The sequence below is a fragment of the Pteronotus mesoamericanus genome, unplaced genomic scaffold, assembly GCF_021234165.1.
Source record: "Pteronotus mesoamericanus isolate MK-2021 breed Mesoamerican mustached bat unplaced genomic scaffold, CSHL_Meso_final scaffold_54, whole genome shotgun sequence".
NCBI lineage: Eukaryota > Metazoa > Chordata > Mammalia > Chiroptera > Mormoopidae > Pteronotus > Pteronotus mesoamericanus.
This window is the reverse complement of record NW_026555321.1, coordinates 53,154,882-53,170,759: the sequence shown is the minus strand read 5'-3', so window position 1 is coordinate 53,170,759 and position 15,878 is coordinate 53,154,882. Positions and strand designations below refer to the sequence as shown.

Genomic DNA, 15,878 nt, shown 5'->3' with positions numbered 1-15,878 from the left:
GAAATTGGTATGTTGCTTTAAGCTTTCACTAATAACTAACTCTTTGAACTGGGTGAGTGTTGTAGTTACTGATGACTGCATGTGTCTTAATGTGAGCTGGTGTGTTTCACTCTGGGAGTGCAGGTCTAGTTTGAACACTTGTCTCCTAACTGTATATGCATGGGACCCTTAAACTCATGCTTTTCCCTTACATGAGAGTTACATGTTTATGAAATACCTTGGTTTCTATACTTCATTAAATGGTTTTACTGATACTGCATTGCAGAGAAGTTATTTAGATAATGAAAATGCTCTTTGAAGAATATTTGAGCATAATTTTTAAAATCCGGCCAAAGTCTAATAATAGAATGAAATCACTGTTGCTATTATTTTCCTAATAATCAAGACTAGAAATGGAGTATGATGTCCAAGGCTCAGGCTAAGCACAAGGTCTAACATAATGAGGCTGAAAAACACAGCAGGGCACGCTCAGTTCTGTGAAGCTGCTTATTTACAAATCATGTGGTTTTCAAAAAGTCAGTTTTCTCCCAATAAACTGACAAAAAACACCAAGTGCAGCATTACAATGTCAGCAGTGAAAATATGGAAGTGGGTTCTACTTACAAAAGCTGGAGGCTTCAGCTCAGAAACCGAAAGGGCAGCCAGCTCCTGCATTAACCCCTACCCCACCTCTGCCTCCAATTCCTGGTTTCTGTTCCATTTAGGGGAACACTTGTAGGCAAGAAAATTGGTGTCACGCAGAATCACCCCTGTTTGGGGTTCCAGTTTATTTTCACTTTGCTATCTTTTGAAATTTAATCTGTGGTCTTAGTGAAACATTTCGTCAAATATCTTTCCATTTAAATATGATATCAACATCTTTGATCAGTAGGCATGCGCTTACTGGAACCTACGAGGATTTCCTTACTAATTCTTTTATTTGGTTGAGTCACAGGAAAAATAGTATGCATGTTCCCCACAGTTGCCTAATTTTATTGTTCAAAGAGTTGTTAGTAAAGATTATTAACAGAAGAAGGAATAAAATGGTTTCAGGTTGTAGTTGGTTTGTAAAGAGACTGAATCACATGTTTGTGCTTAATCTTGGTGCTCCTTCTTGATTGTGATTGTTAAGTAAAACAACATAAATTAAAGCTATGTGGTTTTGTGTTTTCTTAATTTATTAGCTATTCCAATGGAAACAACTGGAGAACTTATATTTCCGTGAGAAAAAATTTGCTGTTGAAGTTCATGACCCACGGAGGTGAGGATCAGTTTTTTCTCTGTACCGTCCTGGTGACTTTACGAATAATGCTATGCACATTCATATGCAGTTTTTGCATGGACATGTGTTCATTTCTCTTGGGTATATACCTGGGAGTAGAACTGCTGGGTGAAGGGCTAACTCTTTCTTTCACTTTTGGAGGAACTGCCAGAAGGCTTACCAAAATGGCTACACCATTTTCCATTCTCACCAGTAATGTATATGGCTCCATTTTCTCCACATCCTCCTTCACACTTGTTATTTTTAGTTGAGTTGTTTCTTTAATAGTCATCCCGGTGGTGTAAAATAGTTCATTCTGGTTTGGATTTGCTTTTTTCTCATGATGATGATGGCTGAGCATCTTTTCAGGTGTTCATTGGCCATTTGTATATCTTTGTAGAAATATTTATTCAGATCATTTGCTTATTTTAAAATTTGGTATTCCTAATCACTTCAAAAAATAGCTGCCAAGTTATCAACATTAAAGTCAGGATTGTAGTTTCTCCAAACTCTCCAGAGCAATTCTGTATCAGTCCTCAGTGGTTGCTTTTCAGATACATTTATGGATGTTTGGAGGTAAGAGGCATGGGGGCCCTTAACAAAAAGATGACCTAAATTCCTACAAAGGAAAGTGGTCCCTTTCTCCCTCCCTTCCCTCATCCTTCTATCTTTCACCCTGTCCTCCTTTTCATCTGTTTTGCGCCTAAGCCTCACTCTGGACTGGGTTTGGACTTGCATACTTTCAGTTAATATTATGTTCATCCTCTAATAATGTCTGAGCCAGACAAGTCTATCTAGATCCTAGATGCTCTTTCACCATGAGGAAGATGCTGATTCCATAGATCTGTACCTCTGAAACATTATCACATTTGTCCCTGACTGCCCGTGATGGTTTTAACCAAGTGTTTGAGTGCAACCTAATTTGACTAGTCTTTATCTGATTTTGAGAGGGTGTATGTATTTTTAATATGCTAGTTTTACAGAAAGATATTACCTAGGTGTGATTTTCTCCTTTGTCAAAAAAGGAGAAAACCAGAACCCTGTCAGCATGAGAGTGTGGCAGCAGAAAAACAGTTAAGAAGATGCTTTACTACATTACTCACTGGATATATTTTGTGCTGTGCTCGGCCAGAGACAAATAATTTGAATGCATTTCTTAATCTTTCAGGATTTCGGTGTCAAAAAGAACCTTTGGGCAAAGTGGCCTTTTTGTGCAAACCTGGTATGCAAGTTCTTCTCTCATCAAGTCCATCTGGGTAATGGCAATTAGTCAGCATCAGTTTTACCTGGACCGGAAGCAAAGCAAAGTAAGTGACTAGAAGAGGTTCTATCAGAAACTCATTTGCTTTGTGTTCAAAAGATAAGTATTCTCAGAAAAGATGCAAGCACATGGGTTTTTGCTCTCTTAGTTGTTTTTTTACCTTACTACTGTTTTAATTTGTCATATATTTAAAAAATGAGCTATATACTCATATAACCTGATTTGAACATTGTCAGATTTGACAGCTTTTTGGCACGTACGTCTATGTACCCTGGTGACATTTTAAAGCTATTGATTGAACTATACCATAAGAAAGAATAGTGCATTGCTATTAATGTTTCAGCTACAAAGCTTCAGTATCTTTTTTTTTCCTGAAGAGTGTCATTTTAGTATATGTATAAAAATTCTGAATTGTCCTCCATGTTGACATTTTTATTCTATCATAACTTACTCAGCATATTAACTTGAAATAGGTTTAATTAAGTGAATTCCATTACAATGTTTTATATCTTTTAGGCAAAAATTCCTTCAGCCAGAAGTTTAGATGATATCGCAATGGATTTGACAGAAACAGGAACACCAAGGACCTCCAAACTGGTCACTCTGGAGGCAAAAAGTCAGTTCATTATGGCCAGCAATGGCAGCTTAATTTCCTCAGGTAACTTCTGGGATTAAGGAAAATATAAGCAATCTTTATTTTATTTCACTTTTTTTGTTATAGTTGTAGACCAATTTTAAATGCATCTTTTAACAAATAAATAAGCCTGTTAAAATTACACTATGCAGCAGTTTTGAATAAAATTTTTAAACTTATTATACTTTATACTTTCAAAAAGTATAAAGTTATAAATAGTCAGGTTGCATAAGTAACAGTATGTACAAAGATAGTGAGTACCTAGGGGTGGCTTAGAAAGACATTTTCTCCTTATAAGTTCCATCAGCTTCTTATTCCCCCCAATATTTAGTTTTTGATACAGTTGTCTAATTCTCCATTTCATACAAAGTTAAATGTAACTAAAGGCTTTGAATACCCACCTCACCCCAGTCCCACAGTGATTGACCCCCCAATCCCTTCTTATGCAGAATTCAGGAATTTTTTATCACTAAGTACTCATAACTTCACTAAAATTAATATTCCCATTGAAATCCCATTGTCAACTTGTGAATCTGAAGCACAGAACATTCCTTTGCCCTGCTTGCTTGCTTTCTAAAAGAACATTCTAATCAAGTACCTCAAGGAACATCTAACCTTCTCACCTGCTCTGAAAAATTAAATGTTTTCCTTGGGTGTGTCTAAAACATTAAGCATTTTATTATTTCTAAAATGACTGAGCCAAAATGCAAAAGGCACATTTTATTACCAGGCTATGTTTGATGCCCAGAAGCATGAGAAAATGTTCTCCAGTTTCCTTTTATTATGTTCAGAAACAAGGAAAAACAAAAATAAACTACTATTTAATAGCAGGTTTGACTTAAAAATCCTTTGTCCTTTGAAAAGGAAGGAAACTTTCCTTGTATAAACCTTCCCTGACCCCCCTTTCCAATTCTCCAGGTTCCCAAGACTCAGAAGGTAGTGAGGAACAAAAGAGAGAGAAAATCCTTGAACTCAAGAAGAAGGAAAAGCTGTTGCAAGAAAAACTCCTGAAAAAAGTTGAGGAGCTTAAGAAGATCTGCTTGCGGGAGGCCGTGAGTGTCTTCTGCTTTGTGTTGGGGGGTGCTCCTCAAATTGTGTCTGACAACTCCAGCCATAGTCCATCATCCCCTCTAATTCTGTTTTGTGCTACAGGAGCTCACAGGCAAAATGCCAAAGGAATACCCACTGAACATAGGTGAGAAACCTCCTCAGGTCAGAAGGCGTGTAGGCACCACATTCAAATTAGATGACAACTTGCTGCCCAGTGAAGAGGTATGAGCACCAGCTCCCAGTGTTTCCATTAACAGTAAGACAGAAAATCTGTCCATTGAATGTAGTTGACTTGTTCCTTTGGTTTTTGAGTCAGTGCTGTGCAGTTTTATCTCACCAGTTGAAAGTGATAATGTAGACCAATTGAATTCTTTCTTTTATGCACAGTTCAATTGAAATTTTTTCTCACTGGCTACTCTTCCAAACATAGAGAGCATTCAACAAACCCCAAATGTTTATAAACTGAGAAACACAAGAATTAAGAATTCTGACATTAGACTCTTCCACTTAAAAATAAGCAGCAACCTTTGACAAATACTTTTCCCTCTTTGAAGTCTTAGTTCTCAGGTCTCAGTTCCCTTATCTTTAAAAAAGCAGATGCAATGATTGTTTTTCCCTCTGAGGATACAAGGAGTATTCAGTGAGATAATACATGTACAGCATTTGAGTACAATAAAGTAAAAAGATTTGTTAGACAATATAGAATGTCCTTTCTCATCTCATGTTATCAGTGTGACCTTACTACTGTTTCTTACAGAAATTTAGCCATCCTGAAATTATAGCAATTTCCATCAATAAGAGTGTGCTTTGCTATTTATTGAGTGCTCACAGTATATTCAGCTCTGAACTAAGAAATACACATAAGCTTATATAAAGTACATGTTATCTCTATTTTACAAATAACTGAATTATTAAAAAATTAAGCAGTGTGTCTAGGGTCATGCAGCCAGGAACCACCAAAAAGAAGAATCAAACCCAAATTTATCTGTCTCTAACACTATGCATGTGAACACAACATTCCACATCTATGAATCTTGGGTTAAGAATCCCTTCTTGAAATACATGATCTGTACCCAACTAACTGAATGAATGAAAGGCCATTCCTTTTGCAAAGGGAAGAGAATCAGAAGTTTATGTAAATGGGTGAGGGAGGTCTTGTCTTTTAGGGAAATGTTTGAGGATACCCAGGTAGTAAAACTTAGGAAGATTTTATTCCTAAAGGGCATCTGATTTGAGAATTCACAAGTTTATTACCCAGTGAATGTGAGAATGACTGTATGTGGCCATAGAAATAAAACAGTATCATTGTATAAATGCAGGATCCCACTTTGCAAGAGCTGGAGAGCAATTTCCTGATACAGCAAAAGCTGGTTGAAGCTGCAAAGAAACTTGCCAGTGAGCCAGACCTTTGTAAAACCGTGAAAAAAAAAAGGAAGCAAGAATACACGGATGCAGTGAAAAAGCTTCAGGAGATTGAAAATGCAATAAATGAATACCGAATTAGATGTGGAAAGAAACCTAGCCAGAAGGGGACAGTAATTTTACCAGGTTAGTAACAAAGTTTTTTTGAGTCCCGTAGTCAAGACTCTTGATGGTATGTAGCATTTCCAAAGCAGTTGATTTTGTGAGACATAAAAGAAAGAACAAGATTAAAAGTAACTTTCTTAGGATAAAAATGGTTTGGAATTTCAGCCTTACAAGAATGTAAACTTGGTTTTTGGTGACATTCTCACTATTTTAATAATGCTATACTACTGCATTACTTTAATTTTCAGGACAAAAGAGCTTTCACAACAATATTAGTTCATAATACAGGTTCACCTTTAACTGTCCTGACGTCATTTGACAGCACAGCATATTAAGAGAGTTGGGTCCTACCCAGTAGTTTTGCAAAGGTTTTTAATGCAGACCATAGTTTTTAAGGAGCTATTCAACTTAATGTGGCTGGAAAAGAGTTCTTACAATTACTATCATGTAATTCTATGGAGACCATTTAAAGATACAAGCAAGTGTTCATGATATAACATAAAATGCAAAAAGGCAGGATATGAAATTGTAACAACAACATGATCCCGACATTATATAAATACGTCCACACAAAGACTTGTTGGGAATATTTCCCAAGAAGTTGTGGAATTTCAAGTGACCTAATTTTCTTCTTAACACTCTTTTGTACTTCCAGAATTCTCAACATTATGTATTTAAAACTTTCATGTTCAGAAAAAAAGTACACTGAAAAATCTCATTTGCGTAGAGTTCAAGTCCAATTGGCCCTACATATTTATTAGCATGGTTTTTAGCCCTGATCATTGGTTGAAATCTGATTATATATTTTTTTCATTCCCCAACTTTTTCTTTTTCACATTTAAACATCTGTAAAATTGGGATAATTCTTATACTGAACTTATATAGTTATGAATGGCAGTAAATTTTTCTTTTTTTCACTGGGACATAAAATAACCGCATATATTAGATTTGACAAAATATGGTAACTAGGTTTAAAGCATATTCAGGTTTAGGGCACAGGATTTTAGAATAAGAGATAAACCCTGGCCAGTGTGGCTTAGTTGGTTGAAGTGTTGTCCCATAACCAAAGGGTTTTAGGTTTGACTCCCAGTCAGAGCACAAGCCTAGGTTGTGGGATTGGTCCCTAGGTGCAAGCATTGCTCAGTGCTGGGGTGTACGGGAGAGAACCAATCGATGCTTCTCTCTCTCTCTCTCTCTCTCTCTCTCTCTCTCTCTCTCTCTCGTGCACATGCACGTTTCTCTCTCCCTTCCTCTATCTCTAAAAGCAATTTAAAAATGTCCTCAGGTAAGGATTGAAAAAAAATTTTAAAGCAGAGATAAGACTTTTGCAAAGCAAATGCTCAGATATCAATACACAGATGTTAGTCAACTACAGCTGGAGAATTTAGGATGGCTGTGACTCTGAATACAAAATCCAGCTGGCCTTGGTGGCGGTTGTGTTCTGTACTTACAGGGAAGGATAATTAGCAGTGCACTTAACTTTCATAGCCATTTGCTGTGGCCCATTCCTTTCCAGATTGTGCAGGATTCCATTGTTCTCGACAGTGACTGACGTTTATTTGGGCACCAGGTGGTGCCAATGGTTGAGCATTTACACTGGATAGATGTTTTTTAAGAATGCCTTACAGCTGACTATACTGGCATCTTACCTTCAAGCTCCACTCTGTGTCCAGTTAAGAGATAGTCTGCTTGACTCTGATAGAGGTTAATATTTGAGATTAGATGGGGTAGATTCCCTTCACAATGGCTTTGAAGCTCACATTGGAGGGTCGTATTTGCCTGTAATCTTGCCAATACTTGACACCAAGTAAGGAATGTTTGCCAAAGCAGACCAACTAATACTGAGAGCACTGTGGGCATGTCCAACCACCAGAGTTCTTCTGCCAGAACACTCTATCTAGCTAACAAAATAGTTAGTACAGTTAATGTTTATTGACTATTTGTCCTCTGCAACGAGCTGGGCTAAAGTCTTTACATCCATTATTTCATTTAATAGTCACCTCAGGACAACTCACCACGTCCTGTTCTTAATCCTACTTTAAAATTGAGCCAAATAGTATTCAGAGAGATTAAGTAACTTACCAAGATTTGAACCCAGGTCTGTCTAATTCAGAGGTTCTCAACCAGAGCAATTTTGGCCCCCAGGGAACATTTGGCAATGTCTGAGGTATTTTTGATTGTCAAACTGAAGGTGAGGGTGCTGTGGACATCCAGAAGTGGGAGCTGGAGATTCTACAAAGCAAAGGGCAGCTCCCCCTGACAAGAATATACAGTCAGCCCAAAATGTCAGTAGTGCCAAACACTGCTGAGAGACCCTGGTCTAACTTAAAAGCTTATATACCACAAAGAGTCCACACCCTATTAAGTAAAGGCCCTGTTCTTCAGGAAAGGTTTCTAAAAATAAGTAATACCAATAGATTCTCAAATGAGTGTTCATTTATATGAGGTCTGTCTGGGAAAAGTCCAGCTATTGTTAATATAACAAGACAATTTGCGACATGATGTAGCTTGATAGGCAGGAGAGTAGACTGGAATGTGCATTTGTGAACAATGACAACTTCACTGTACCAGTAAGCGTGGGTGGTAGATGCCATTGAGTGAGTATGTGTGCTGTGCGGCCATTGCGTTCAAAATGACTGAGTAGAGAAACAAATCTGCATCACATTTTGATTTAAGCATCAGCATTCCTCCATGGAAACTATTTGAATGATTCAGAAGGCCACAGCTATGGGCAGCTGCTGATTGTCAGCTTCATCATGACAACTCACCCCCTCACACATCATGTCTCGTGCAGAGGCTTTTGGTGAAACATCAAATTGCCCAGGTGACACAGCCCCCCTACAGCCCATATTTGTCACCCTGTGACTCCTGGCTTTTCCCAAAACTAAAATCACCTTTGAAAGGGTAGAGATTTCAGGCTTCCGGTGAGATTCAGGAAAATACAAGAGGGCAGCTGATGGCAACTGGGAGAACTGTGTAACGTCCCAACATGCGTACTTTGAAGGGGACTGAGGCATCATTGTCCTGTGTACAATGTTTCTTCTATCTTCTATCTTCTTCAATAAATGTCTCTATCTTTCACATTACATGGTTGGATATTTTCTGGACAGACCTAGTATATTATGTAACAGTTAGTACTTATGACATGAATGGCATGATTTTTCTTTCCAGTTTGTGGGTTATAAACCCTCAATATATAGAGTAAAGTTTTCATCCCATGTACAAGCTATACTGAAAACTAGTTGAAAACAAAATCTCCCTTGAAGTCTATTCCATTTGAGAAATAATCCAATGTAATATTTATACAATATGTGAGATGTTTACATCTTCAGTAGTAAATGGTTGCTCTCTTATAATAATTAATCTTAATGTACTGTAGTTACATTTATCTAAAATACACTCGACTAAGAATTGCTTTATTAAACTCACAATAGGTGTGTAAATGCACAATTATACTAAAGGCATTCATTGTTATTCACAGAAGACATAATCCCCTCAGAGAGCAGCTCCTTGTCTGACACTACCACTGGTGACGATAGTAAGTAACTCCCCTTTTTTGGTTTAAATATTACATATTCTGAAATAGTAAGATAATTTTTTAGTTAACCGAAGGCTATTTATTACTCTTCAGGGAACAGCAGAATCAACTTATAGTCATGCAGAAAGGCTGGGAAAGGGGGGTTACAATGAACTTCTGCACAGGTCAGCACTAAATAACGTACAAATGTCATGACTCTGGGAATAAGGAGACTTTGTAAGGTTTTTTTAAAATTTTTATTGAAGTAATTATACACCTGCATAAATAATACAGATTCCTTCACCCAGACTTTCCCAGTGGTGACATTTTGTATATTTGGCATCTAACATCACACCAGGAAATTATAGTGTAGACTGTATTTGAATAACTGGGAGTTTAGTTTATTTTCCTTAGGAAGAAATACACATTTTAAAAATTAGGTTACATGTCACTATGTCAGCTTCATAGACACAATGTTGTACACAATGTTGTGTCGTTGTGTCTATATGTTATGTTGTGCAAGAACACAATATTGTGATTTCCTGTGTTTGTTTCCATTTCATGATGGAATGGATTTCTTTTCAAGTGATAGAGTGTTTCCTTGTAATCCCCTGTGCCGAAGCAGAGGCATGACTCTCTTTCTGATGGGATTTCAGCAATTTGGAAGAGCCTCTGACCCATACTGCTTTATCTTTCCCCAAGTTCTATGGTGCATGAAATGCCACCATCTCAGAATTCTTCCTTTGGGTTGAGGTTTGGTCATACTTGCTATTTCTCTTTGAAAATACAAATATTAGTGTGAGACAAAGCAGGTCTCCAATCTCTCAGCGTAAATCAGTTTCATCACTTTTCAATGACTAGACGAGCCTTTGGTCAGCCAAAGAGGCCTAAGAACTTCAAAAAGTAAAGGTGAACAACTTCCTCTTGGCCCTGTATGCACTGGGGTTTTTCTGTAATATAACTTCTGAAAAACTATAGTATCACCCGTACCACCTAAGTAATTTCTTTGCTCAGAGTGGCACCTATTTGGCAAAAGTTGGATTAGACCCCACAAGACTATTCAGCAACTTCCTTTTTATAGTGTATAAAATATAAAAATAATTTTTCAAAAGTTACGTGTCTCTAAAAACGTTATCATTGGAACAACAGTTTGTTGACCAGATTTTCTGATTCCTTCTTTGGGATTGTTGGCATGGTATTTATTAATATTTATTTACCTACTTATTCATTCATTCATTCATTTACTTCTTATAGCCGGTGACACCTTCACACTTGCTGGGCAGCGATCAAGTTCAGTACCTCATTCTCCAAGGATTCTTCCCCCCAAGTCTCTTGGTATTGAGAGAATCCATTTCAGAAAATCCCCCATCAATGAACAGTTTGTGGATGCCCGGCAGTTCAGGTGAGAAGCTGTTCAGACTCTGTTCACAGTGCTTTAATGTATATTAATGAATTTAACCCTCACAACAATTCTGACAGTACTGCTACTATCATTGTCATTTAGAGATGAGTACATAAAGGGCCAGAAAGCAGGCATAACTTTTTGGGTTCATCAACCAGTAAATGTCAGAATTAGGATCTGAACCTAGGTAGCCTACTCCCGAACCTGTGATATGATTTTAGTCAATATGTTATACCATAACTCATGAAGATGGAAATTGGTTTCAAAATAAAAGATTATTTAGATTAAATTTTTCACTCATGAAAATTAAATCAACCTTGGTTATATAACTGATTTGTCAAAGATCATATTATCTCTAGTTTGTGGAGATATTCCACAAACTTTTAAGAACTGACATTTAAGAACTGTTGCCTTAAACAGGAGAGATCTAAGTGTATAGAGCTCTGCTATTCAACATAATTAAAAGTAAATAAAATTAAAAATTTATTTGCTCAGTTATACTAGCCATTTCAAGTGTTAATAGCCTGGTGTGGCTAGTGTCTGTGCTATAGGACGGAATAGATATAGCACATTTCCATCCCTGAAGAAAGTCCTGTTAGATAACACTGGACATGTGTAGAAAGGTGGGCAAAAGTAGGTTAATAGTTGTGAATACACAAAACACAGAGTTTATTTTTGTATCATTATTTATTTATTATTGTATTATTTTCCATATGAATTATTGTAAACCTACCTTTGCCCACCCACTCCTGTATTTATTATATAGGAAAAACAAAGCTATTTCAGCAAAAGGAAGAAAGCTATTTCAGCAAAAGGAAGAATTATTACTAAGAATCGTTATCTTAAAAATTACTATGCCGACATCCATTATAGTTTTAAAAGGGTTTGCTCTTTGACCCAGTAATTTCACTTATAATAATTTTTCCTGTTGGACTAATTAAATACAGGATACTCATTGCAGCATTTGTTTGTATTAGTGACACATTGAAAACAACCCAAATGTATTATGTAAATAAATTATAGTAAATCTCTACAGTGGAAAGTTACATAGTCATTAAAATAACATTATAAACAAATATTAAGCAACATGAAACATTAGATATAATTTAAATTTTTAAAACTGTGTTCTAAAAGAAAACATACAGTAAGATCTCATGTTTGTTGTTTGTACATATATATGCTTAGGAAAAGTATCTGAAAATATTTAGTATTCATTGGCTACATCTAGGATATCAGGTTATGGACATTTAAAAATTTTTTAAATCTGTATCTTTGAACTTTTTTTGCAATGAACTTGACATGCTTTTGTGATAAGTAAAAAGGTAAGCAAAGTCATTTAATAGAGGATTTAAGTATGTTGCCTTCTAGACCAGGGGCCAGCAAACTATGGCCCACTGGCCAGATTCTTCCTAACACCTATTTTTATATGGCCCATGAGCTAACAGTCGGTTTTATGTTTCTAGATAGTTGGAGGGGAAATCAAAAGCAATATTTTGTGATGTGAAAATTATGAAATTTAATTTCAATATTCAGAGTCAAGTTTAATTCGCTTACATATCTCCTGTACTACCTTCACACTCCAAGGGCAGAGTTCAGTAGTTGAGACAGATCACCTGGCAAACACAGCCAAAAATATTTAGTCTTAGGCTCTTTACAGAAAAAAAAGGTTTGCTGTCTCTGCTGTAGTTGATTTCAATCTACTTAGTATACACTTTATTTTAAACTTTTTAATTTTTTCCTTCATATTCATGACTCAGAGAATCAAACCACATGAATGTCCTTAAAACTTACCTAGGACATACCAGGATCCCATACCACCAAGACATCTTTCTAAGTTTCTCCCCAAGCACCCTTTCTGTCAGCTTATGACACATTTGCTAGAGATGTTGGGAACTCATCATTTTCTGAATTCTTTTTACCATCACAGAGAAATGCTGTCAACACACAGCAGCCCTTACAAAACCCTGGAAAGGCGGCCCCAGGGAGGACGAAGCATGCCTACCACCCCTGTGCTCACCCGAAACGCGTACAGCAGCAGCCACCTGGAGTAAGAGCACTTTGTGCGGTCACTTGGGCTTTGTTAATCTTTGCTTTAAGATTTTGTTTCACTTGCATTTGTAATCATTTTAAGGGACTTTGGCAGCAGGTCACCATTTTATGAATCTGTATTTTCTACTCACAGTTTCACATATGTCAGCAAAGAAAATATATTATGTTCAAGTTGATATTGGATTTTTTTGTACCTTAATTTTTCCAAAGAGATGTTACAATTTATTATGTATGTCATGGTGAGGATGAAAATAATGACAATAGCGACATTTTGAAGTGTTTCCTGAAGACTGTTGCTAACATTTTATACACACCATACTATTTAGTCCCAACAACAAGCCTAATTGTAAATACTAGGTACTATGTTTGTCCTCACTTTAAGGGAAGGCAGCAAGGCTCAGACAGGTTAAATACCTTGGCCAAGCTCACACACCTGGGAAATGGCAGAGCTGAGACTCACCCAGATTCTGCCAGCGGAGTCCAGGCTCTGTGCGTGTATTTTCCTAGCCTGTTGGAAGACAGGACCCATCAAAGAATTTTTTTCAGACTTAGGTGCAAATTTGCATCATCAGTTTATCTTCCTAATTCCAAAGAAAGGATGTGGCTTACGCAATTGACGGAACCTGGTTCTTTTCTCGTTTTGACCATTGCAATGAACTGTAGGTGAACCAGTAGGTTCTGTTGTGCGGGTCAGCTTTGAAAACCTTAAAAGTCCTATTAAACCCTTCAATGTGCTGTTCTTTTTCCTTTTTCCAATCGCCCTTTCCTCCTTTCCCTTTGACAAGTTTGCCTTTCTTCTGTTTCAGGCCAGATTCCTCTCAGCACTGCCGCCAACGGAGTGGCAGCCTAGAGTCCCAGTCTCACCTGCTGTCTGAGATGGACCACGACAGACCCTTCTTCTCCCTCCGCAAATCCCAAAGGAGCAGCAGCACTGAAGTCTTGGATGACGGGTCCTCCTGCACCAGCCAGTCCAGCGCTGAGTACTACTGTGTGACGCCCGTGACAGGCCCCTATCACTGTGCTCACACCCTGGACACCCGTGCCAGGGGCCGGAGAAGGTCCAAGAAACAGAACGTTTCCACTTCAAATTCGGGAAGCATGCCCAACCTTGCCCAAAGGGATAGTCTGAGGAATGGCGTCTATGCAAAGAGCCATGAGCAGCCTTCTTCCAGCTACTACATAGCCGGGTACACGCCATATGCAGAATGTGACCTTCATTACAGTGGCAGCTATGTCTATGAGAATGACACTGAGGGACAGTACAGTGTCAATCCTTCCTACCGCTCCTCAGCCCACTATGGATATGACTGCCAGAGGGACTACAGCAGGTCCTTCCATGAAGATGAGACAAACCGGGTGCCCCATAACCCATATGCAACCCTCCGGCTGCCGAGAAAGGCAGCTGCACCCGAGCACATCACCAAGAACATCCACAGGGCCTTAGTTGCAGAGCACCTGCGTGGCTGGTACCAGAGGGCCTCTGGGCAAAAGGAGCATGGGCATAGCCCACAGACCAGCTTTGACTTGGACAGGGGGTCACAGGGATGCCTAGGGTTTGCTGGGCTACAAGTACCCTGTTCTCCAGGCAGTCGTGCATCTTCCTACTCTTCAGGTAAGAATACTGAGGAAGCACTTGATACTCGGATATAATTTATCCTTGTTTCCCTCCCACCCAAAACTATGCCCCTCAAGGATCAGGAGACCAGTACCCAAGATCAGGAGGGTGGTACCATGGGGTGGACCCAAATTGCCAACATAAAAATGGTTCCCTCCAGCTTTCCAAAGAATACCATCACATAGGTCTGATGAAGCAAGTTGTAGATTGAAATCCAGCAAACATTTATTGAGCACTGGCTCCGTACGCTGCCCATATGAGGAGCTTTCACATGCTTTATCTTTTCTAGGTCTTGATAGTCACATCTCTTAAATGTGTTCAGGTCATTGAGTTTTGATATATTAGAAGAACAGACTAAACCCTTCAGGTACAAAGAAAACAATTATACATCCTTCCCTGTACACCACTGGGAGTTTGATCAGTGTGTTTTGAGTGCTCTGGTACCTGCATACAGCTTTTCATAATTGTAATGGAAGCTGGCATTTATTAAGTACTGTTCCTGACACTGTTTAAAGAATTTTGCATGTCTTGACTCAACTCAATAATCATATATAGTCCAGTTTACAGTTGATTTAAGAGATTTTCAAGATAGTTTGTATTACTGTCCCCCTTGTGCATTGCCTTTGGCCCCTAACTCTGATGACACTTTTGGTGAACTTACTGAATATCTTCCAGCTGTGCCAAGTATTTTAAGTAGAGAAGTGGGTGATAAGAGTGTTAGTCTCTGGTTTAATTTATTTAGTAATAAATGAGCACATCCAGGATACTGGGGAGCCAGTGCTGAAACAGTTCTGTGCCTTGAGGAGCTCACGCTTTAGTTAGCAGCCAGAAGAATGTATGAAAATTAAGCAATTTTAAAGCTTCTAAGAAATGAATGAATTCTTGAACAGCATGAAAACCTGGGAGCATGAGTCTTGCCCCCTCCTTCAAGCATGACTCTTTAGTGAGACATGCACAGGGATTCCCAAATCATGGTGTAATTAGTCAGTGAAAACTGTGCCTTTAAAAGTTTCATAAGCTTGTTGACCAGAGGCATTTCCATGGAGATTTCTGTTTGGGTTTGAGTTCTGTTTGTGCAGGACTTTGGACTTCGACTAATACTTTCCCGTCTATTGCCACACCTAACGTAGGAAAGTCTCCTGTAATTATATCTTGTTACTTATGGCTTCAATCTAGAAAATACCTTTCCTCCCCCTAAAATTCAAGGCATCTCATGAGAAACTGACAGAACCCAAACCTGGGCCGAGTGCTGCAAAGAAAGGACTAAAGAGGGCTGAGAAGCTTGTGGGTGGTCCTCAGGATGGGGGTAATGCCCCCTTAAGCAGCAAGGCCAGGGAGAAGTAGGTGTGACCCAGAACCATCAACGCTCCTAGCAGCTGGCTCATTTCTGCTGCAAAGGTGAGAACGGAGTTAACACATCCTGATTTGGACCCGGTGTGAGCCTTGCTGATACCTGCAAGATTTGGCCCCACAGAACAAAAGGCACCATTTTCCAAGGGATGAGAGATATGGAATCAGTTCTCCCAAAGTTGCTTTTGAAAACTTCCTTGTTCCTGTCTATATTTTATAGCTACTGAAATGTA

General features: G+C 38.4%; 1 protein-coding gene across 2 annotated transcripts in view; it reads left to right on the top strand.

Annotated features, from left to right (window-relative positions):
- Positions 1 to 15,878, top strand: part of FRMD4B (FERM domain containing 4B) — a 196,949-nt gene that overhangs the window by 173,980 nt on the left and 7,091 nt on the right. For both annotated transcript variants that reach the window (XM_054595255.1, XM_054595254.1), the window contains exons 12-21: positions 1,164 to 1,240; positions 2,409 to 2,547; positions 3,018 to 3,159; positions 4,054 to 4,187; positions 4,288 to 4,407; positions 5,505 to 5,733; positions 9,194 to 9,250; positions 10,484 to 10,631; positions 12,559 to 12,678; positions 13,487 to 14,292. In XM_054595255.1, the coding sequence (XP_054451230.1) occupies positions 1,164 to 1,240; positions 2,409 to 2,547; positions 3,018 to 3,159; positions 4,054 to 4,187; positions 4,288 to 4,407; positions 5,505 to 5,733; positions 9,194 to 9,250; positions 10,484 to 10,631; positions 12,559 to 12,678; positions 13,487 to 14,292 (1,972 nt within the window). The remainder of the gene's footprint in view (positions 1 to 1,163; positions 1,241 to 2,408; positions 2,548 to 3,017; positions 3,160 to 4,053; positions 4,188 to 4,287; positions 4,408 to 5,504; positions 5,734 to 9,193; positions 9,251 to 10,483; positions 10,632 to 12,558; positions 12,679 to 13,486; positions 14,293 to 15,878) is intronic.